Source organism: Medicago truncatula, chromosome 1 (genome assembly GCF_003473485.1).
Source record: "Medicago truncatula cultivar Jemalong A17 chromosome 1, MtrunA17r5.0-ANR, whole genome shotgun sequence".
Classification (NCBI taxonomy): Eukaryota; Viridiplantae; Streptophyta; class Magnoliopsida; order Fabales; family Fabaceae; genus Medicago; species Medicago truncatula.
The window spans coordinates 6,411,576-6,432,233 of NC_053042.1; the positions used below are offsets into that span (position 1 = coordinate 6,411,576).

The 20,658-nt window shown below is 33.7% G+C and overlaps 4 protein-coding genes across 9 annotated transcripts; all 4 read left to right on the forward strand.

The window, feature by feature from the left end:
- The first annotated feature begins 1,732 nt into the window (after positions 1 to 1,732).
- Positions 1,733 to 9,206, forward strand: LOC11411561 (B3 domain-containing protein REM13). 5 transcript variants are annotated; one of them, XM_024775367.2, is made up of 9 exons: positions 1,733 to 1,827; positions 1,939 to 2,129; positions 3,126 to 3,596; positions 4,500 to 5,139; positions 5,221 to 5,379; positions 6,762 to 6,937; positions 7,623 to 8,124; positions 8,392 to 8,561; positions 8,654 to 9,206. In XM_024775367.2, exons 2-9 carry the CDS (start codon positions 2,013 to 2,015, stop codon positions 8,945 to 8,947), a joined length of 2,529 nt encoding a protein of 842 aa, XP_024631135.1. In that variant the 5' UTR covers positions 1,733 to 1,827; positions 1,939 to 2,012; the 3' UTR covers positions 8,948 to 9,206. The 5 variants fall into 5 exon arrangements, with proteins under 5 accessions (XP_024631135.1, XP_024631136.1, XP_024631138.1 ...); XM_024775368.2 differs by having other exon boundaries at positions 1,944 to 2,129; XM_024775369.2 differs by lacking the exon at positions 1,733 to 1,827 and having other exon boundaries at positions 1,847 to 2,129; positions 6,768 to 6,937.
- Positions 9,207 to 11,588: 2,382 nt separating this feature from the next.
- Positions 11,589 to 16,581, forward strand: LOC11420399 (B3 domain-containing protein REM16). 2 transcript variants are annotated; one of them, XR_003008754.2, is made up of 5 exons: positions 11,589 to 11,846; positions 12,403 to 12,985; positions 14,356 to 14,489; positions 15,061 to 15,447; positions 16,161 to 16,581. XR_003008754.2 is itself a non-coding variant. In XM_003589223.4 (4 exons), exons 1-4 carry the CDS (start codon positions 11,724 to 11,726, stop codon positions 15,379 to 15,381), a joined length of 1,161 nt encoding a protein of 386 aa, XP_003589271.2. In that variant the 5' UTR covers positions 11,589 to 11,723; the 3' UTR covers positions 15,382 to 15,815. The 2 variants fall into 2 exon arrangements, 1 of the variants encoding a protein (XP_003589271.2); XM_003589223.4 differs by lacking the exon at positions 16,161 to 16,581 and having other exon boundaries at positions 15,061 to 15,815.
- Positions 16,582 to 17,436: 855 nt separating this feature from the next.
- Positions 17,437 to 19,086, forward strand: LOC11420401 (B3 domain-containing protein REM16). The gene is made up of 2 exons (XM_024773470.2): positions 17,437 to 17,648; positions 17,951 to 19,086. Exons 1-2 carry the CDS (start codon positions 17,535 to 17,537, stop codon positions 18,305 to 18,307), a joined length of 471 nt encoding a protein of 156 aa, XP_024629238.1. The 5' UTR covers positions 17,437 to 17,534; the 3' UTR covers positions 18,308 to 19,086.
- Positions 18,312 to 20,493, forward strand: LOC120580021 (uncharacterized). The gene is made up of 3 exons (XM_039832901.1): positions 18,312 to 18,621; positions 19,262 to 19,383; positions 19,939 to 20,493. Exons 1-3 carry the CDS (start codon positions 18,435 to 18,437, stop codon positions 20,005 to 20,007), a joined length of 378 nt encoding a protein of 125 aa, XP_039688835.1. The 5' UTR covers positions 18,312 to 18,434; the 3' UTR covers positions 20,008 to 20,493.
- The last annotated feature ends 165 nt before the right edge of the window (positions 20,494 to 20,658 follow it).

Genomic DNA, 20,658 nt, shown 5'->3' on the forward strand with positions numbered 1-20,658 from the left:
TGGTAGCAAAAATGGTGGAAATCGGCTCTTTGAAGAGGTGTTTCATGAATAACTCCATCGATCTTTTCCTATTTTACGATTTGCGGATGATACTTTTTTTATTTGTGAAGGGAATTGAGAGAATTTATGGTGTCTTAAATCTGTTACTAGAATCTTTGCATTGATTTCGGGTTTGAAGGCGACTTTGCAAAAAGTAATATTTTTGGTTTGAATATTAACGATGATTTTTTGATGGTGGCCTTTGGATTTTTTACATTGTTATATTGATCATTTTCCTATTAAGTTGTTCGGTATTTTGATGGGTGCCAATCTAAGGAGAGTTGATACTTGGAAGCCTATTGTGTCGTCGTTGATGAAAATGTTGTCTACTTGTTGGAAAAGTAGACAATTGTCAATTAGAGAGAGTCTGACTTTGATTAACTCAGAATTTTCAATGATGGTGTTGAGTCTATTGAAGAAGTGGTCGTGGGAGTGGACTATGTACAAGTTCCATCTGCCTCTCCCTGTATGTTCTATGAATGGTCGTGGAATCCACGAGATTGTATCCTGCGATTGACCATTGTTTGGTGTTGTGGACAGTGGGGCGGTTCACCTTGTTTCCTTGTGGTTGGTCTGTGTGCGGGTTGCACTGTCCGTGGCTCCTTTTTGGTTGATGGGAGGGTGTTTTTGGAGGCTGACAGTGGAGGAGGCCGTTGTTTGCATGGGAATAAGAAGAAGTTGTCCATAAATTGGAAGCAATTGTTTTTCGTGTTGGACTAAATTTAAAAGGTAGTGATTAATGAATTTGATAGTTGAACAATGTCGACAGGTTCTCAGTTAGTTATTGTTATAAACAATTGGTCTCACTTGTAAATGTCCAATCTAGTAATCCATCCAATTTGGATCAAGGTTTTGGAAAAGGTGTGTAAGATTGATGTTCCGTCTAAGGCCAACATCATGGTTTGGAGATTACTTGAATGGATACTGACAACTAAAGAGATACTAGCAACAAATGATGTTTTGGTTAGAAAAGGAATAATGTCTACCATTCATGATAGACCTTGTGTTTTTAACTCGACAGATATGAAGTCCAATAACAACCTCTTATCCTTTCTCATCATATAATGTATGATCCGTCATAATTTTTTTTTTAAAGATAATGTAAGCTTACCCAACTATGGTGGACCATACATTATATGAGAAATGACAAGAGATTGTTACCGGACTTCATATGTGTCGAGTTAAAAACACAAGACAAACTCTTGTCCTTTCTCGTATAATGCATTGTACCAAAAAGAAATCACGGCCGTCTAAACAAGAAAAAAGATTCTCTTAAAACACTTACCCAAGTCAAACTCTCATGCATAAATATAAATATGTCGAACACATTCATTATGTTTTACATCTTGAATACCCTTTCAATTATTTATGGTTGAAGTCTTTGGTTGGCTTGGAACAAAGTTTTTTTTTTTCCTTCAAAAATGGGTTGCATATTGTAGTTCAGTAATCTCTAAAATGAAAACCGTGTCTTGGGGGTAATATTCTAATTGATTTAGTACCTGTTTTGTTTAACGGTGATGCATTATCTCTCGCATCCCAATGTTGGTGAAATTTCAGAAGCTCCAAATATTAGAGTTCTATAGAACACACAGCTAACAAATATTAAACACAAACAAACGAGCACTTAATTATCTTATACTCATCGTTTTAATAAAAGAAAAAATCTTTTATTTTATTTATACATACATATGTAAAAAAAAACATCTATCATATCACTCTCTCTAGCGTATTATTATACATCATTTCTCTGTCGAGCCTCTCAAACCTTTGAGATCTGTCATAACTCTGGTAAGTTCTTTCGTACCCAATTCACTTAAATATATTTTTAGTTTTGGTACTATACATCTTCCTCGTGAACTGTTGAGGCTTAAAGCCTGTACCTTTTCTCTTCTCGACCAGAACAGCTCGTACCTTTCTCTAGACAAAACAAAAAGCTCGCACTTTTGAACAATTTCACTGTCTTGCGTTCGAAAATGGGAGGAGCAGGTGGAAGCAGCAAATCTTGGGAGAAAGAGATTTACTGGACCCATTTTCAGTTCATTCATTTCATCCAATTTCTTCAAACCACCACCGATTTTCAACAACAACTTGTGAGTACATGCACTTCATTTCGTTTTTCTTCATTATTTTGACTTGCCCGCCTTTTAACTTTTGTATATTTTTACAATTCCTTTAGCTGCGATTAATTTTTTTGAAAAAAGTTTTGAGCTTTTGATTTTTGTGTATGCTGTTAATGTTATTCAATAATGGCTCAGGAGCTTTGACAGTAGTTGTAGATCTGTTTTTTTCCCTTCATGAACCAACTTACTTGCATTGTCCCACGTTGGAACTTGGAAGTCATGAACCCAGTGCGAGAATTTATATAGGATTGGACAATTCTCCCCTTTAAGCCATGATTTTGTGGTGGACTTATGTTCAATCCGTATCACATTGCAATATAATCTGTTGGGGATTTTGGGGGGTGCGGGAGAAACAACGGGTCCAAATATTCCATGACCACGAGATGGTGACACCACATCTCCACCCAAAACCTTTAAGACATGAGGTATATGAGTCATATTGTTTATATATTTTAATAAGAGAAAAAGGTAGGAATTAGGGTTTGTTCATGTCGAACATTAATTTTTTAAACTCTTTTGTATCTTTGTAAAGACTCGTTGATTGTGAATCAGAGAGTGGTAAACAATCTTGGTGTTTGTCTCTCTACGATCTTTATATTGTTGTCTTTGGTTTGATTGTGTTGAATCATTATTTTCTTGGACTATTTAGTTTGGTTGCCATTGATATTTGTTCCACTGTTCTTGTTGGTTTTAACAACGAGTGGTTTGAATTCACAACAGGGAAAAAAATGAAAAGAAAAGGAAGTGAAAAAGGAGATTGTAGCGTAGGTTTTCTTGGTTTATTATTCTTTTCCTTGTTCTGCAAACATTATCTATTTAGTCATGTACTTGAGATGATTACTGGCTGTTTCTCAAGAAAATACTTATGTTTAGCTCTTATGTAGATATATTAATCTACCAACATCTCTTAGATTCTTCAACTCAATGTTTCTTAGTCTCAACTGGAAATCTATAAATTTATTGCAGGCCCTTCCGAAAACATTTTCAGACAATTTAAAGAAGAAGTTGCCAGGCAACGTGACCCTTAAAGGTCCTAGTGGAGTTGTGTGGAATGTTGGGCTGACAGCTAGAGATGATACCATTTACTTCACGAATGGATGGCAAAGATTCGTGAAAGATCACTCTTTGAAAGAGAATGATTTCCTTGTCTTTAAGTACAATGGGGAGTCACTCTTTGAAGTTTTAATCTTTCATGGAGATAGTTTCTGTGAGAAGGCAGCTTCTTATTTTGTTGGAAAATGTGGACAAGCTCATACTGAACAAGTGTGTAACAAGGGAAAAAGCTCCAATAATTCTGTTGAAGAAGTCAGTACTCCTTCTAATGGCAGTGTTGAATGCAGTTTGCCTGAAAAATCATGGGAGGAAGACATTTACTGGACCCATTTTCAGTTCATCCATTTCACCCAACTTCTTCCCGAAGATTTTAAGCAACAACTTGTTAGTACTCCATTTTCTCTTTCACAGCACTCTTTCCTTTCATGTTGTAAATCATTGAAAAAATAAAAACGAAACCTTTCTAAATTGTTATTTGGGTGTTGAGTGCATGCTTTTTTTCACCTTCCTTTTTCTATTTATATTTTTTTACTATGCCCACCTTTTAATTTTTGTTATCTTTTTACAATTCCTTTAACTAAGGGGGAGCCTTGGCGCAACGGTAAATTTGTTTTCACATGACTGAAAGGTCACAGGTTCAAATCTTGGGAACAAAATCAGGGTAAAGCTGCGTACAAAACACCAAAATGGTGGGACCCCTTCCCAGACCCTGCGTATGCAGGATCTTTAGTGATCGGGGCTGCCCTTTTTACAATTCCTTTAACTGCACTTAGTTCTTTTGAAGAAAGTTTTCAGTTTTAAATTTTTAATTTTTTTATTATTTGATACGCTGCTACGGTTTTCTTTTTTAACCATGATTATTATATTTTATACATACAGATATGCTTGCTTTTAAATAATGGGAACTGTGACATTGGTTGTAGATTTGTTTATTTTCTTCTTCTTTCTGAATAATGGATACGCTGAGATGCTTTGTTTTGAATTTGCATTGCAATAGAGGAACCATGCATCTACATTTAAGCACTGTCCATGCTTTTGTGGCTTTAAGTAAAAGAAAAGGAAGTGAATGAAGAGTTTTTAGCGTAGTTTTTCTTGGTTTATTATTCTTTTCCTTGCGCTGCAAACATTATCTATGTAAATCATGTTATCAAGATGATTAATGGCTGTTTTTCAAGCAAGTAATTATGTTTAGCTTTTAGGTAGATATATTAATCGACCAACATCTCTCTTAGATTCTTCAGCTCAATGTTTTTTAATCTCAAATTGAAATTTATACTTTTATTGCAGGCACTTCCTAAAACATTTTCAGACAATTTAAATAAGAAGTTGCCAGAAAATGTGACCCTTAAAGGTCCCGGTGGTGTTGCATGGAAAATAGGGCTCATAACTAGAGACGATACTGTTTACTTCCTGAACGGTTGGCAACGATTCGTGAACGATCACTCTTTGAAAGATAATGATTTCCTTGTCTTTAATTACAATGGTGAGTCACACTTTGATGTTTTGATCTTTGATGGAGAAAGCTTCTGTGAGAAAGAAGCTTCTTATTTTGTCGGAAAATGCAGCCATACTCAAACTGAACTAGGGGGTAGCAAAGCAAACGAAACAAACAATTCTATTGAAGAAGTCAATACTGCTTCTTCTGATGGTGGTGTTGAATGTGGTTTATATGAGAAATTTCAGGATCTTAACAATATAGGAACACCATTAGCTGTACCTGTTGAAACTACCAATGAAAAGACTTTTAATGCTGGTGTTGAATCTGATTCCCCTGAGCTGCTCATAGCTGATACAGTCACTAAGACCACAGCTATACAGTTTCCCTACCAACCAACCGGCAAAAGGAGCAAGAGGAGAAGATCATCGACATCAGCTAATTGTTGTTGGAGAGCACTTGACCGGGTGGCTTATAACAAGCAACACTCAGGTTAGAATATTTTTTTCTTTTCCACTTAACTTTTACTATATTAATTCTAAATTAGTTAGTAACTATAACTTTCTGATGTAGTCACTATAGCGGTTCCCTCCCAAACAACCGGCCAAAAGACCAAGAAGCCTGTTAATGAAGTTACACCTGGCCGGAGTATGAAGCGGGGAAGACAAGCAAAAACAGCTACTTCTGGTGAGAGATCAATTGATTGGGTGGCTTGTAACAAGGAAAACTCAGGTTAAAATATTTATTTTTCATTTACTTTTACTACTAATTCTAAATTATTTAGTAACTATAACTTTCTGCTGTCATGCTTTTTTGTGCTGCACATGCTTTGCTATAAACTTTGTCCAAACTAGTTTGTTTTCCTGTATTTACATTGGTCATAAGCATGGTTATCAGAGTCTTGCGAGACGAGTCATATCACAATTCTATACTAAACTGAACCCAGTCAATATGAACCTGTAGTGTTTTTCTACTTGGACATGCACCTCATACTGAAACCTGATTCACTATGATAAATTCCGATTCATTCTAATGAATCACATTCTACCTAAACTTGGAGTAGCGAACTACTTTTTTTGTCAACTTTGCGTAACCAACCACTTTTCTTTTGTATGAGAGGTGGCAAGGAGAGAAAGTGAGAATTAGTAGGGCTGTAGGGGATTTAGTTATATGAGGTGGGAGTTGTGGAGAGATAGAGGGTATCATGGAAGAATCATTGTTTTGCTAGGTCAAATAATTGCGTGTTTTCTCTTTGTAGAGCATTGCTATTTGGGTAGTAGGGGTTTATCCCTTCTGCGTGTCTTTTTTACCATCAATAAATACTCACGTTCCATTTGCAATTCCCGGGTTGTCTTTAATTTCTTGCTTCTGTTGTTTTTGGTTTGCAACAAATTAGTCCTACCTGCCGGATTAGTGGAAAGGAATTGCAAGGTTCAGACAATTAAACTGAGAGGGAGAGTACTAGGAGTTCGCATTCTCTTATTGGAGGATAGTGGTTCAACCCAAAATTTTATTTCTAAGAAACTTGTCTCTGCGTGTGGGTAGATTGGCCTCAGCAGATCACGCGTTTCCAATTTAACCAGGAACCTGTAGAGTTAAAAGGAGAGATCAGTAGTGAGATGGGGCATATGGCCTTGCAGAGCTTGCTAGGAGGACCAAAACAGCGGGATGAAGTCTGGTTAATGGTTGCTGAAGGGTTTCCTTTGGTTCCGAAGTCTCGTAGTGATGCTGTTGCTGAAATCACTGGTAATCAAGAGGAGATGGAAAACGATCTTGATGAGTTCATGAATGTAACAAACAATCTCGATATATTTCAACGTTGTGAATAGGGTACAAGAACTAATTTGTTTAAATAGGCTCTTCTAAAGCTAATGGGCATGATTAATTAAAGGAATACAATTGTTAGAAATAATTACAAATATACACTATTTACAACACACCATTGCCTTTGATTTCATTCTGGGTCTCAAAAATATGTATTAAAACTCATTTGATCTTCCCTAGCAAACTGATACTTGTCTAGGAAAGAGTATTTTGCATTCAAATCCTTATATTTATGCCAAAGCCTGTCCTTTTATTTAAAACTCATGATTGAACTGTTCAATTCCTCACAGAGGCAGCCAACCTGAATAGAAGTGGGAAGGCAGATGGCCATGATATTCTCAGTGGAGCTTCACTGTCAAAGTTATCACCACATGCTGAGAAAGAGATAGCCCAATCATTTACCTCCTCTTTTCCATATTTTGTTAAAATAATGAAAACATTCAATGTTGAACGTCCACGTATTCTGGTGAGTTGTTCCTTTTGTGATTCTCAATTTACCTCCCAAATAATGTTGTTTTATCTCCGCCCTCATCTTTAAGTAACTTGTGTAGTGTTTCACTTGCTTGAGAAACTGATATTGTTGGATTATATTAATTTTTATCCAAACAATATTTCTACTTTTATGTATGGAGGATGGTAAGCATGGATTATAGCATTTCAGATGCATAGATTACAAGTATAAGACGATCTCAATGAAAATTCCATCCATAATTCCATCCTAATTAATGAGTCAATCTTGGTAGATTTGAACTATTCTTGTATTTGCACTTCAATGCATGTTGGAGTGATATTTCGATACCTAGTGAAGATGCTGCTTGGCGAACTTCTAAACTTCTACCTAAGCAAGCTTCTACATCTCACTAAGTTCGACACCTTTTCTACTGCTATGACATAACACATTGACTTCTGTTCTATGTAATTACAATGCTGTATTTCTCCAAGAAGTACCAATTGTTATTGTTATCACAATTTCCTTCCCTTAAATGTTTTTATTGAACGGTATTGCAATTTTAACTTTCTTTCTCAAATATTTTTTGTTTTAAGTTTATTTGGGTGTATTATTTGTTATGTGAAGTTTTCATCCCATTCACTGTGCTTAGCATTCACACTGAAGCTCTTCCTAATACCGATTTATAATGGACACAATGCAGAATATTCCATATGAATTTTCGAAGGATCATCTTCCAAACTGCAAGATAAAGATTACTCTTCATAATTTGAAGGGAGAACAGTGGACCGTCAATTCTGTTCCTAGAACTAGATTGCATGCAAGTCACATTCTATGCGGAGGATGGTTGAATTTTGTTCGTGGCAATAGCCTAAAGATTGGAGATGTCTGTATTTTCGAACTTATAGGTGAGTGTGAATTACGTGTTCGCATCAATGAGGTTGGAAAAGATGGGTTAGACTCCCAGGTTGGAAAACTAGCTTGTAGACTTGATGTCGCTAGCCATAAGACTTCCAGATTTATGCCGAAGAAACATAAAATCAGCTCAAAGTGCTGTGCGGAAGTTGATCTATTAGATAAAAAGTTGTCAGAGATTTGCCAAGAAGCTGCTTTATCCTCTGAGTTAAAGAAATCCGTTAGAGCTTCAAATACTTCAAAGAAGGCAGGGCTTTCCCCCAAGTCAAAAGCTTCCCATAAAAAGCCGGGTATGGTTTTTCCTCTATTTGCCCAGTAGATGGTAATTTTTATTGCAATGTAGATCTATATCATAAGTTTCTGCAACAAATTTATATTAAGTATTTTATGTTAACAAGTAAAAACAGAAGAATATAATTCAATATTTTGGCAATTACAATTGTGTTACTTTGATAGTGAAAGAAAGAACCAAAAGCATAAATGTTGAATACTTTCCTTAAAAAATTTCTACCTTCCAAATTATGACTCAGTCCCATTTTAACTGTAAACAAAGACAGCTGTTCCGAGGAAACACCGCATTGAAGATGCACTAAGCTCCCAGGCTAATGATAGTTTGAAAATGTTGTTTGCACTCGACGAACAAAGAGTAGCTGAAGCTTTCACTTCCCCATTTCCTTATTTTGTGAAAATCATGAAGAAGTTCAATGTTTGTGGATCATACACTTTGGTGAGTAATACACATTTCACAACTAATTATTGTCAGCATGTGTGTTTAAAATCAATATCAATGCTAAATTATTGAAACTTGTTACTCCGTAGAAAATCCCATGCCAGTTCTCTACTGCACATCTCCCTGCTCGCAATACAGAAGTTACGCTTCGCAATTCAAGAGGAAAATGTTGGACTGTGAACTCCGTCCCATATGTTCAAGGGGAAACGACTATTCACACATTTTGTGGGGGATGGAATGCCTTTGTTCGTGATAATGACATCAATTTTGGTGATACTTGTATTTTTGAGCTCGTTTCTGATTATATCATGCAAGTTCGTATATCTGGGGTTGGAAAGGAAGGTCTTGATCATCAAAACGGGAATGTGAAACTTACTAGCTAGTAATGTCCCATACCTGCTAATGTTCATGTTTGTGAGAAAGATAAATCAATCTTCAATGAAGATGTTTATTTTGTGGTAAGAATCTCAAAAGACTTGATGCATTTTATGCATGTCAGTAAATTCATGTTGTCTCTTAGAATGTATTTAACTATCTATATTTATTATGACATTGATTTTTAGTTCATATCATTGTCTATAACATCCAGTAGGCTCGAGAAATGTTGATCTTGAATGGGTAAAATTACATTTTGATTTTTGATCTTGTATGTCGTTTAAGGTTATGGAAAAATATTATTAAGTGTACTAATTTTTATGATAAAAAATAAGTTTTATTTACTAAAGAAGTATTGTTAAAAATAGTTGTATTTTATTTTGACATTGAATAGTTAATTTTTTTTTTAAGACATTGAAAAATGTAATTAACGTTTGATATTTTAAAATTACAATACAAATGATATAAGACAAACAAATATATCGTTGAAGGTTTCTACAAAAATCTTACGTATAAAAAAGATTTTTACACAAATATTAAGAAAATCGATAAATTGTCTAATAATGTACACAATATTTTTACAAAGTTAATCCTATTTATTGGTAGATGTTTGTTTGATAATGGCTTTTGTTAATGAAAATGTGCAATAAAAACTTCACGTCTCATAATTTGATATCTGATGAGAGAAAACTTGTATCATTTCATTCATAACAAAATTCGTAAAACAAGTTGGAGTGTTATTGAAATACACATGAGTGACATAAAAACGAGATGATCTAGCAAGCTCATGAGAAACACAATTGTCGTTTGTTAAAGAGTAACATGAACATGCTACCAAATTGGTAACATCTGTTAGTCATTTTATCAGTTTAAAGAGTGATGCTATAAGGAAACCATGAACTTAACTGTTTCAAAGCCTCCATGAGTGATCGTGCTTCTGCGTCAGTCGTTGCAGGTGCGCCTTGCTGCCGTCAAGAAAATGTCTAGATAACCATGTCATTTTCGTCCCACCCGTATAGTTTATCTGATCGAAACAGTGGTGTGTCAATGTTGCACTTCAACATTCCTGCCTGAGGTTTCAACGTGGAGTTCTTGCCTATTTATTTGGACGAAAATACCTTTTAGTATACTTTTGAGTTGAAATTGATAAACACTTGTCTAAGTACACACTTACCAGTGACCACGAGTAGGATCTTGTCCTTAATGTGCCAAGTGAGTAGGATGCTGTCATTACCTACTAAAATATTAGGAAAAATAATTATCTCACGTTAGTCACAAAGGCAATGGTTGAAATACAACTAGGGCAATTTAACACTTATTTAGAATTCTGGTGTTGTTTAGTAGAAGAAAATTAAGGAAAACAATCGTCTCACATTATTCACGAATTGAATCCTCGAGTGTAGTGTTATTTGGTTCTAGTAAAAGGAAAATTAGTAACCAACTTTCAAAAACAATTTGGGCATTTTAACACTCGATTAGAGTCAAACGAGTAGCACGGTGTCATCATTTCACATTATTCACAAATTGAATCCTCAAACATAATGTTTTTTTTTTTCTTTTTCTCCAAGTAGTTTAGTGTTAGTAGGGTGTTCAATGTTCGAATATCATCCTATATATATATATATGAATTTGTTAGAAGATATCCACTAATTTTTATGAAAGAGTTTTTAGCATTAACAAAAAGGTGGATAAATATACAGTGAAATGTGTTATTAAAAGATAAACTATAAAATATGAAATCCATTAGTCGCATTAATATTTAATAATAAAAAATACATTTTAATCTATAAATATGTGAGACAATATCATTAGTAATAAAAAAATATCATTATAATTTTTGAACATATCAAAATGGTATATTCTATGGTACAGTACACCAAATAGTTGTGTTTTTGAAGAACAAAATTTATTTTATATCATTACAATTATGACAATTAAATCTTATTTACCAAAAGTATTTACGAAATAAAATTTAATTTGATTATTTTTTACGATAAAATGTAAAAATTTAGTATGATTCTTATTAAACAATGAAATTATGTTTTTCTTTGTGAAATAATAATATTTTTTAAAAATTAAATGTCGACAAGTATCTATTTATTTCATAAAAATTATCAATAATTTATAGATTTAGAAGATAAGAGTACCATACACCTCAATTTGTAAGTGTACCGTATAAGTTCTCTATCAAAATTACTTAAACATGTATGAATGCATCTTTTGGTAATTTCAATACACTCACGGACTCACATACCACATTTAAGATGGATAAATGATATATCTCCTTCGTCTTAAAGTAATTGTCTCTTTAATATTTTTTTTCTTTCAAAATAATTGTCACCTTAAAATACCAATGCGACATCTATTATTATTTTTTCATTATTACATCAAACTTAACTAATTCACTAACTACAATTAACAATGATATTTTAATAAATAATACTAATTTGATTATTGAAATCAACACAATTAATCATTTATCATTTTCCTAAAAAAATGGACATAAATCTTAAACAACTGTTATTTTTAGATAGAGAGTCTTACAAATATGAATATTAATGGAATGATTAATAATATTAACTTTAATCGTAAATGAGTCATTTAATCGTGAGTCTCACAAACATCATTGTTTTTAGTCCGATAATAAAATTGATTTTGTCAAAGAAAATGCCGTTACAGAGGCTTAAAGGGAGGAACCATTTATGTTCTTTCCTTGTGAAGTGTTAACAAGGCTTAAACCTTGTACCTTTGTTTGTGTTGTTCTCTTGTTAAAACAAAAAATAAATGATGGGAGAAGGAAGAACACAAAACAGCAAATCATGGGAGGAAGAGATTTATTGGTCCCATTTTCAATTCATCCATTTTACCATTTTTCTTCAAAGCACCACCGATTTTCAACAACAACTTGTAACTACTTTTTTCTCCAAAAATGAAACCTTTTTCAATTTTTTCTTATTTTCACTATGCCCACTTTTTAAATTCTGTATCTTTTTACATTTCCTTTAACTGCAGTGAAGAAAGTTTTGAGCTTTTGATTATTGGTTATATATACATATGCTTGTTTTTAAATAATGGCTTAGAACCTGTCACATTATTTATGTTCATATTTGTTTTGTGAATAACCACTCAATTTTGTTAACTGAGAGGGACTATATAGTTGGATAGGAGAATAGTTTAGGGACTAAATTGGTGAGGAAGTGATAGTATAGGGACTAAATTGCAATAAAATCATGCTATTGTGGCTGAAAAGAAAGTGAAAAGGAGATTGTAGTGTAGGTTTTCATGGTTTATTATTCTGTTCTTTGTTCTGCCAGAATTGTCTATGTAAATCATGTTCTTTGCTGTTTCTGAAGCAAATAACTATGTTTAGCTCGTATGTAGATATATTAATCTACCATCATCTCTTAGATTCTTCAGCTCAATGTATCTTAGTCTCAACTGGAAATTTATAAATTTATTGCAGGCCCTTCCTAAAATATTCTCGGACAATTTAAAGAAGAAGTTGCCAGAAAATGTGACACTTAAAGGTCCTAGTGGAGTTGTGTGGAATATAGGGCTGAATACTAGAGGTGAATCTGTTTATTTCGTGGACGGTTGGCGACGTTTCGTGAAAGATCACTCTTTGAAAGAGAATGATTTCCTTGTCTTTAAGTACAACGGTGAATCACTCTTTGAGGTTTTAATCTTTAATGGAGAAAGCTTCTGTGAAAAAGCAGCTTCTTATTTTGTTCTAGAATGTGGACAAGCTCATGCTGAACAAGGGGGTAACAAAGGAAAGAATTCAAACAAATCTGTTGAAGAAGTCAATACTACTAACGGCAGTGTTGAATGTGCTTCACCTGAGAAATTTCGGAGTCTTGACAGTATAAGAACACCTTTAGCTCTAACTTTTGAAACTACTAATGGAAAAACTTTTAATGCTGGTTTTAAATCTGCTTCCCCTGAGAAGCCTGTTATAGAAGTTACACCTGTCCAGACTAAGAAGCGAGCAAGAACACCGAAAGAAGCTAATTCTTGGGAGAGCGCGTGTAACAAGGAACACTCAGGTTAAAATATTTCTTTCTTTTCCATTAACTTTTACTATATGAATTATAACATATTTAGTAACTATAACTTTCTGATGTCATGGTTTTTGTGCTGCACATGCTTTGCTATGAAGTTTGTAAGAAGATAACTCCATGGTCCTAAGCGTGGTTTATCAGTATCTAGCGATACAGGCGAGTCATATCTTGATTTGTACTAAACTGGACCCAACCAATACAAACATCTATTGTGTACCTATATGGACATGAATCTCATCTTGGCTTAAATATGTATTTCATCCTTGCAATTAGGGGTCGTTTAAAAATTGGTCCCTGTAATCGCTAATCCTGGCAATTTACCCTTGCATTGTTTAATCATTTAAAATTTCGTCCCTCTCCCCACTTAATCACTGCCACGTCACTAATTTGATGACGTGACAATCACTGTCACACATGAAACTCCAATTTTACCCCTGGGTTTCCAATTCTTTCTTCAATATTTTGTCCTCTTCTTAAGGGAAAAATTGGAATTTCATGTGTGGCAGTGATTGCCACGTCATCAAATTAGTGACGTGGCAGTGATTAAGTTGGTCAAAGGACGAAATTTTAAATGATTAATGATTGCAAGGCTAGTTTGCAAGGATTAGCGAATACAGGGACCAATTTTTAAACGACCCTTAATTGCAAGGATGAAATACATATTTAAGCCTCTCATCTTGAATCCTGATTTACTATCATGAACTTTGATTATTTCTTGTGAATCAGTACCTAAACTTAGAGTAGCCAACCACTTTTTTGACAAATTTGTATAACCAATCATTTTTGTTTTGTCATTTGATTTATCACTTCAATGTATCGGCTTATAATGTTGTTATGTCACTTGTTTTTACTTAAAAACTACTTTTGTTTTTACTGATAGGGTCTTAACCTTAGCAGATGACATGGCCTCAGTGACAAAGGTAATAAGCCCAAAGTATGGAGAGTTTATGTAAGGAGAAAAAAGAGAAGAGAGAATGATGAGGAGGCAAGGAGGGAAAGTTAGAATTAGTTGGTTAGTTGGTGATTCCGTTATATGAGGTGGGAGTTGCGGAGAGATAGAGGGTATCATGGATGAATCATTGTCTTGTTTGGTCAGAGAATTGTTTGTTTTCTCTGTGTAGAGGATTGCTCTTTGGGTAGTAGGGATTTATCATAAATAAACACTCACATTCCATTTGCGATTCTCAGTTTCTCTTTAATTTCTTTAACTTTTGGTATTAAAATTGATCTGATCTTCCCTTGCAAACTGATACTTGTCAAGGAATGAGTATTTTGTATTCAATTTCTTATATTTTTATGCCAGAGCCTATCCTTTTTTCTTAAAACTCATGATTGAATTGTTCAATTCCGCACAGAGGCAGCACTGTCAAAGTTATCAAGAAAATTATCAAGAAATGATGAGGAAAAGATAGTACAATCATTTTCTTCCTCTGTTCCATATTTTGTTAAAATAATCAAAACGTTTCATGTCAGTGGTTCATGTGTTATGGTGAGTTCTTCCCTTTTGTGATTCTTAATTTATCTCCCAAATAATGTTGGAGTATATTAATTTTTAGTTAAACTGCATTCATCTTTTTATGTATGGAGGATGGTACCTGGTAAGCATGGAATAAAGCATTTAAGATGTTTAAATTACCAGTAAAAGATGGTCTCAAAGAAAATTCCATCCATAATTTTGTATGATACCTGTCCTAATTAATGAATCAACCTTGGTAGATTTGAACTATTCTTGTTCTTGCACTTCAATGCATGTTGGAATGATATTTCAATACTTACTAAGTGTAGATGTTGTTTGACAAACTTCTCAACTACTAGCCAGACACGTAGCAATTACTATGTCCCATTTCTTCAAGAAGTACCGATTGTTTTTGTTATCATAGTTTTCTTTCCTTAAAAGTTTGTATTGAACGATGTTGCAATTTGAACTTTCTTTCTCCTCAAATATTTCCCATTTGAAGTTTATTTGTCATATTATTTGTTATGTAAAGTTTCCTATTCACTGTGCTTGGCATTAACACTGAAGCTGTTGCTAATACTGATTTATAATTGATATAATGCAGAATATACCCCGTCAATTTTCTATGGAACATCTTAAAAAAGGCAGGATAAAGATTATTCTTCATAATATGAAGGGAGAATGTTGGATTGTCAATTCTGTTCCTACAGCTAAAGTGCCAAAAAGTCACACTCTATGTGCAGGATGGATGTCTTTTGTTCATGCCAATAACATTAAAATTGGAGATGTCTGCATTTTCGAACTTATAAATGACTGTGAATTACGTGTTCGCATCGCTGGGGTTGGAAAAGAAGGGCTAGACTGCCAGGTTGGAAAGGAAGGTCTTGACCATCAAAATGAGCATATGAAACTTAATAGCATCTAGCTAGTTACTGTTGCATCCATATACATGCTAAAGTTTGGCTTGTGAGACAGCTGAATCAATTTTGTGGTAAGAGTCGCAAAAGACATTATGCCTGTCAGTAAATTCATGCTGTCTCTTCGTATATGTTTTGCACGACGCCATTCACATAGAACGTATTAATTATCTATATCTACAATGCCATCTACAATGCCATTGCTTTGTAGTTCATATCATTGTGAATCGGTAGCCTTGAAGAAAGGCCATACTTGAAGATGCGTCTTCTAAAACAACTTGAAGACTCGGCCAACTATTAGAGTCACTTGCATAATCAGTTAACGCGTCTGTGAACTAATTCTTGAATCTTATTTCATGTACATTTAGTGGTTTGAGGATAAACCAGGACTGTAATGTATGTTATTAATATAATAAATGATATATTTAGTTGAAAAATGTAATTAATGTTTAATTGATTGATCTTTTAAAATGACAAACTATAATCCTATAAAAAAAATGACAAATTATACAAGACAAGCAAATACTCCCCCTGTTCCAAATTAACACTTGTTTAAGGTTTCTACATAAATATTCTGTAAAAAAAAGTTTCTACACAAATATTAAGGAAATCCATAAATTGACTAATGGACATAGTAATTTTACAAAGTTAATCCTGTTTTTTAATAAATGTATGTTTGGTAATGACTTTTGTTGATGAAAAAGTGCAATAAAAACTGCATGTGTCATATAATAACTTTTTTGACAATAGAAAACTTTTATCATTACTAACCAAATTCGTGTTACAGGGTGGAGTGCAACCAAAACACACAGGACTAGCATAAAAATGAGATGCTCTAGCAAGCTCATGAGCAACATTGTTGGCTTATCGTCAAACATAACTGACCCTGCAATTGTTACAGTAACATGAGTTCCCTATACTTATAATGTTACTAAGTTCATTTTTAGGATATGTGGGATTTGCTATCTTGTTGGTCACCATGAACTTAACCATTTCAATGGCACCATGAGTAGCCATGTTTCTGCTTCAGTCGTTGCATGTGCACCTTGTTGCCATCGAGAAAATGTCTGGATAACCATGCCATTTTCGTCCCTTAGACATAAGCCACATCCGTATGGATTATCTGATTGAAACATAGTTGTGTTGCATCAATGTTGCACTTCAACGTTCCTGTACAGGGCTTCAACCAATGTAGAGTTCTTAACACTGCTGGTTTGTAATGAGCTGCATGTCTCATATAACTAATGAAGTAACAAAATGATGAAATACTTAAAATGACTTTTAAAGATAAGTTGTTATACCATTTTTAAAAAAAAAAAAAGAAATAGGCAAGGGATACTATATAAAATAGCACTATTGACCATTTTTCAAGAGTCTCAAAGGGGATTTGTTGTATTCAGCGAACTACAAGACTAAACTCTTATGATTTAATTAATATCTCGAGTGTAAGAAATAAAAAAGTTTTAACCAATTTTTTATTTGATTTTGTTTTAAACTCTTTGATAATAATTACAAAAAACAATATGAAACACTGAAAAATCATTTTTTTTTAAAATCTATAACAAACGGCCATTTAAAAAAATTGGTTTATTTTTTTAGGGGATCAAATGAATCAAACTGACTAACTTGACCATATTTCTGATTGGTTAAGGTTGGATGACCAAGTTGATAAAAACAAATTGTTTGCTATCACTTAAATTCTTTCTCTAACGATTCATTTGAATCTTACCACCTTATGTGATACCTATTTTTAAAGCATGAGTTTGACAAAAAAAAAAAAGTGGTTGTTAGACATATAGTTAAAAAGAGTGTTATAAAAATAAAAATAAAAATAAAAAACAACACAACCTAAGACAAAGACACGGTACAAACCGTTTTGATTTTGAATAAATTTTTGTCTTATATAAAAAAAATTTGGACAAAAATCGATTTTGGTATTTTATGATTAAAAAAATCCTAACATGATTTAGTAAAAGACAAAAATTTGAGTTTTTTGTCATGTTCCTCACCCCAATTTGTTATGTCTTTGAAACAGCTTAACAACCAAACATTGTATAACTGAAGTTGGTGAATAAAAAATAGTGTCTTTTTCTTTGTCTTCTTGTTGTTCTCCTGCTAAAACAAAAAAGCTTGAAACTTTGAACTATTTCATTCTCTTATCATGTTTCAAATGGGAAGTGGAAGAAGATCACGGGAGGAAGAGATTTACTGGAACCATTTTCAGTTCATCCATTTCACCCTATTTCTGAGCACCACCCATTTTCAACAACAACTTGTTAGTATTCTTTTTGCTCTTTCTCTTTCCTTCCATTGTTCTAAATGAAAGAAAAATGAAACTTTTCTTTATTAGGGTGTTGACTATTGAGTACATGCACTTCATCTCATGTTCATAATTTTTTTTTTATCATTTTACAATTCCTTTAACTGCACTTATTAGTTCTTTTGAACAAAGTTTTCAGCTTTTCATTTTTAGCTTTTCCTGTAAATCATTGCTGAAATCATGTACTTGTGATGATTAATAGCCGTTTTACAGGCAATTTATCTTAATCTCAAATGGAAATTTATACTTTTATGCAGGCACTTCCTAAAACATTCTCAGACAACTTAAAGAAGAAGTTGCCAGAAAATGTGACCCTTAAAGGTCCTAGTGGAGTTGTATGGAATATAGGGCTGACAACTAGAAATGATACTGTGTACTTCATGGACGGTTGGCAGCGGTTTGTGAAAGATCATTCTTTGAAAGAAAATGATTTCCTTGTCTTTAAGTACAATGGTGAATCACTCTTTGAGGTTTTAATCTTTAATGGAGAAAGCTTATGTGAGAAAGCAGCTTCTTATTTTGTTCTAGAATGTGGACAAGCTCATACTGAACAAGGGGGCAACAAAGGAAAGAATTCAAACAATTTTTTTGAAGAAGTCAATACTCCTTCCTAATGGTGGTGTTGAATGTGCTTCACCTGAGAAATTTCGGCGTACAAGAACACCATTTGCTGTACCTTTTGAAACTACCAACGGAAAGACTTTTAATGCTGGCATTGAATCTGCTTCCTCTAAGAAATGCATGGCTGATGCACTCACTAAGACGACAACTATACAGTTTCCCTTCCAGCCAACCGGCAAAAGGACTAAGAAGAAGCCTGTTAAAGAAGCCGTGCCTGTCAAGACTAAGAAGCGAGGAAGACCACCCAAAGATGGTAATTCTAGCAAGAGAGCACTTGATTTGAAGGCTTGTAACAAGGAACACTCTGGTCAAAACATTTCTCTTTTTCGATTAACTTTTACTATATTGATTCTAGCTTATTTAGTAACTATAACATTCTGATGCCATCGGTTTTTTATGCTGCACATGCTTTACTATGAAGATTGTAAAAGCTTAAGAAGGTAACTGCATGTTCGTTGTGCAACTGCAAACTACATTTCCGCCCTTTTTATAATGGTCCTAAGCGTGTTTTATCAGTATCAAATGACACAGGCGAGTCGTATCTGGATTTGATACTAAACTGGACCAAATCGATACGAACATCTAATGTATATCGATTTGGACATGAATCTCATCTTGAATCCTGATTCACTATGATCAGTTTTGATTATTTCTAATGAATCAGTACTTATACTTAGAGTAGCCAACCACTTTTTTTTTGTCAAATTGGTATAACCAATCACTTTTGTTTTATCATTTGATTTATTACTTCAATCAAAAATCATTTTGAAGTTCATATATACTGTATAGGCTTATAATTTTATTTTTTTATATCACTTGTTGTTTTTACTTAAAAATGACATACTTTCTGATAGGGCCTTAACTTTAGCATAAATTCTTATATTTATGCCAGAACCTATCCTTTTTTTTTAAAAAAAAACTCATGATTGAATTGTTCAATTCCACAGAGGCAGCACTGTCAAAGTCATCAAGAAAGGATGAGAAAAAGATAGCACAATCAGTTACCTCCTCTTTTCCATATTTTGTTAAAATAATAAAAAAGTTCAGTGTCGGTGGTTCATGTATTCTGGTGTGTTGTTCCCTTTTTTATTTTTAATTTACGTCCCAAATAATGTTGTTTTATCTCCGCCCTTATTTTAAAGTAATTGTGTAGTGTTTCATTAGCTTGAGAAACTGATCCAGTTGGAGTATATTAATTTTTACCGAAACAGCATTCATCTTTTTATATATGGAGGATGGTAAGCATGGAATAAAGCATTTAAGATGTATATATTACCAGTAAAAGATGGTCTCAAAGAAAATTCCATCCATAATTCCATAGTGATACAGATACTGTCCTTATTAATGAGTCAACCTTGGTATATTTGAACTATTCTTTCCCTTGCACTTCAATACATGTTGGAATGATATTTACATACTCAGTGTAGATTCAGTTACTATGTTCTATTTCTCCATGAAGTACCAATTGGTTTTCTATCATAGTTTTCTTACCTTTAAAGTTTGTATTGAACGATATTGCAATTTTAACTTTCCAGTTCTTATGTAAAGTTTTCTTCCTATTCACTGTGCTTGGCATTAACACTGAAGCTCTTGCTGATACTGATTTATAATTGATATAATGCAGAATGTACCCTGTGGATTTCAATGGCACATCTTCCAAAAGGAAATATACAAATTATTCTTCATAATTTGAAGGGAGAACGTTGGACTGTTAATGCTGTTGCTATAGCTAAAGGACGGCATAAAACAAGTCATATTCTATCTGCAGGATGGATAACTTCTGTTCGTGCCAATAGCATAAAGATTGGAGATGTCTGCATTTTCGAACTTATTGACGAGTCTGAATTACGTGTTCGTATTGCTGAGGTTGGAAAAGATGGGCTAGACTACCAGGTTGGAAAGGAAGGTCTTGACCATCAAAATGAGCATATGAAACTTAATAGCATGTAGTTTGCTATTGTTCCATCCATCTACCTGCTAACGTTCTGTTCGCGATACAGATGAATCAATTTTGTAGTAAGAGTCGTAAAAGACTTTATAGATGTCTGTAAATTCATGCTGTCTCTTCGTACATGTTTTACACGACACCATTTGTGCCGTCTCTTCGTAAACTCATCTCTAATCAAGATCATATAATGTATTAACTATCTATCACTCTACTGCTTTTTAGTTCATATCATTGTGAATTTGTGATTGTCTATATAACATTCAGTAGCCTTGAAGAGAAGCCACGCATGAAGATGCCTCTTCTAAAACAACTTGAAAACTCAGTCAACTATTAGAGTCACTTTCATACTCAGTTAACACGATTGTAAAATAATTCTTGAATCTTATTTGTACATTT

Excerpts from the sequence above, each read along its gene's own strand:
- LOC120580021 (XM_039832901.1), top strand. The coding sequence starts at position 18,435 with ATGGCTGATGCACTCACTAAGACGACAACTATACAGTTTCCCTTCCAG. Across the intron at positions 18,622-19,261 it reads TTGTAACAAGGAACACTCTG|AGGCAGCACTGTCAAAGTCA; the intron begins GTCAAAACATTT and ends TCAATTCCACAG. Across the intron at positions 19,384-19,938 it reads TCGGTGGTTCATGTATTCTG|AATGTACCCTGTGGATTTCA; the intron begins GTGTGTTGTTCC and ends GATATAATGCAG.
- LOC11420401 (XM_024773470.2), top strand. The coding sequence starts at position 17,535 with ATGTTTCAAATGGGAAGTGGAAGAAGATCACGGGAGGAAGAGATTTAC. Across the intron at positions 17,649-17,950 it reads CCCATTTTCAACAACAACTT|GCACTTCCTAAAACATTCTC; the intron begins GTTAGTATTCTT and ends ACTTTTATGCAG.
- LOC11420399 (XM_003589223.4), top strand. The coding sequence starts at position 11,724 with ATGATGGGAGAAGGAAGAACACAAAACAGCAAATCATGGGAGGAAGAG. Across the intron at positions 11,847-12,402 it reads CCGATTTTCAACAACAACTT|GCCCTTCCTAAAATATTCTC; the intron begins GTAACTACTTTT and ends AATTTATTGCAG. Across the intron at positions 14,490-15,060 it reads TCAGTGGTTCATGTGTTATG|AATATACCCCGTCAATTTTC; the intron begins GTGAGTTCTTCC and ends GATATAATGCAG.
- LOC11411561 (XM_024775367.2), top strand. The coding sequence starts at position 2,013 with ATGGGAGGAGCAGGTGGAAGCAGCAAATCTTGGGAGAAAGAGATTTAC. Across the intron at positions 5,140-5,220 it reads TTATAACAAGCAACACTCAG|TCACTATAGCGGTTCCCTCC; the intron begins GTTAGAATATTT and ends TTTCTGATGTAG. Across the intron at positions 5,380-6,761 it reads TTGTAACAAGGAAAACTCAG|AGGCAGCCAACCTGAATAGA; the intron begins GTTAAAATATTT and ends AATTCCTCACAG.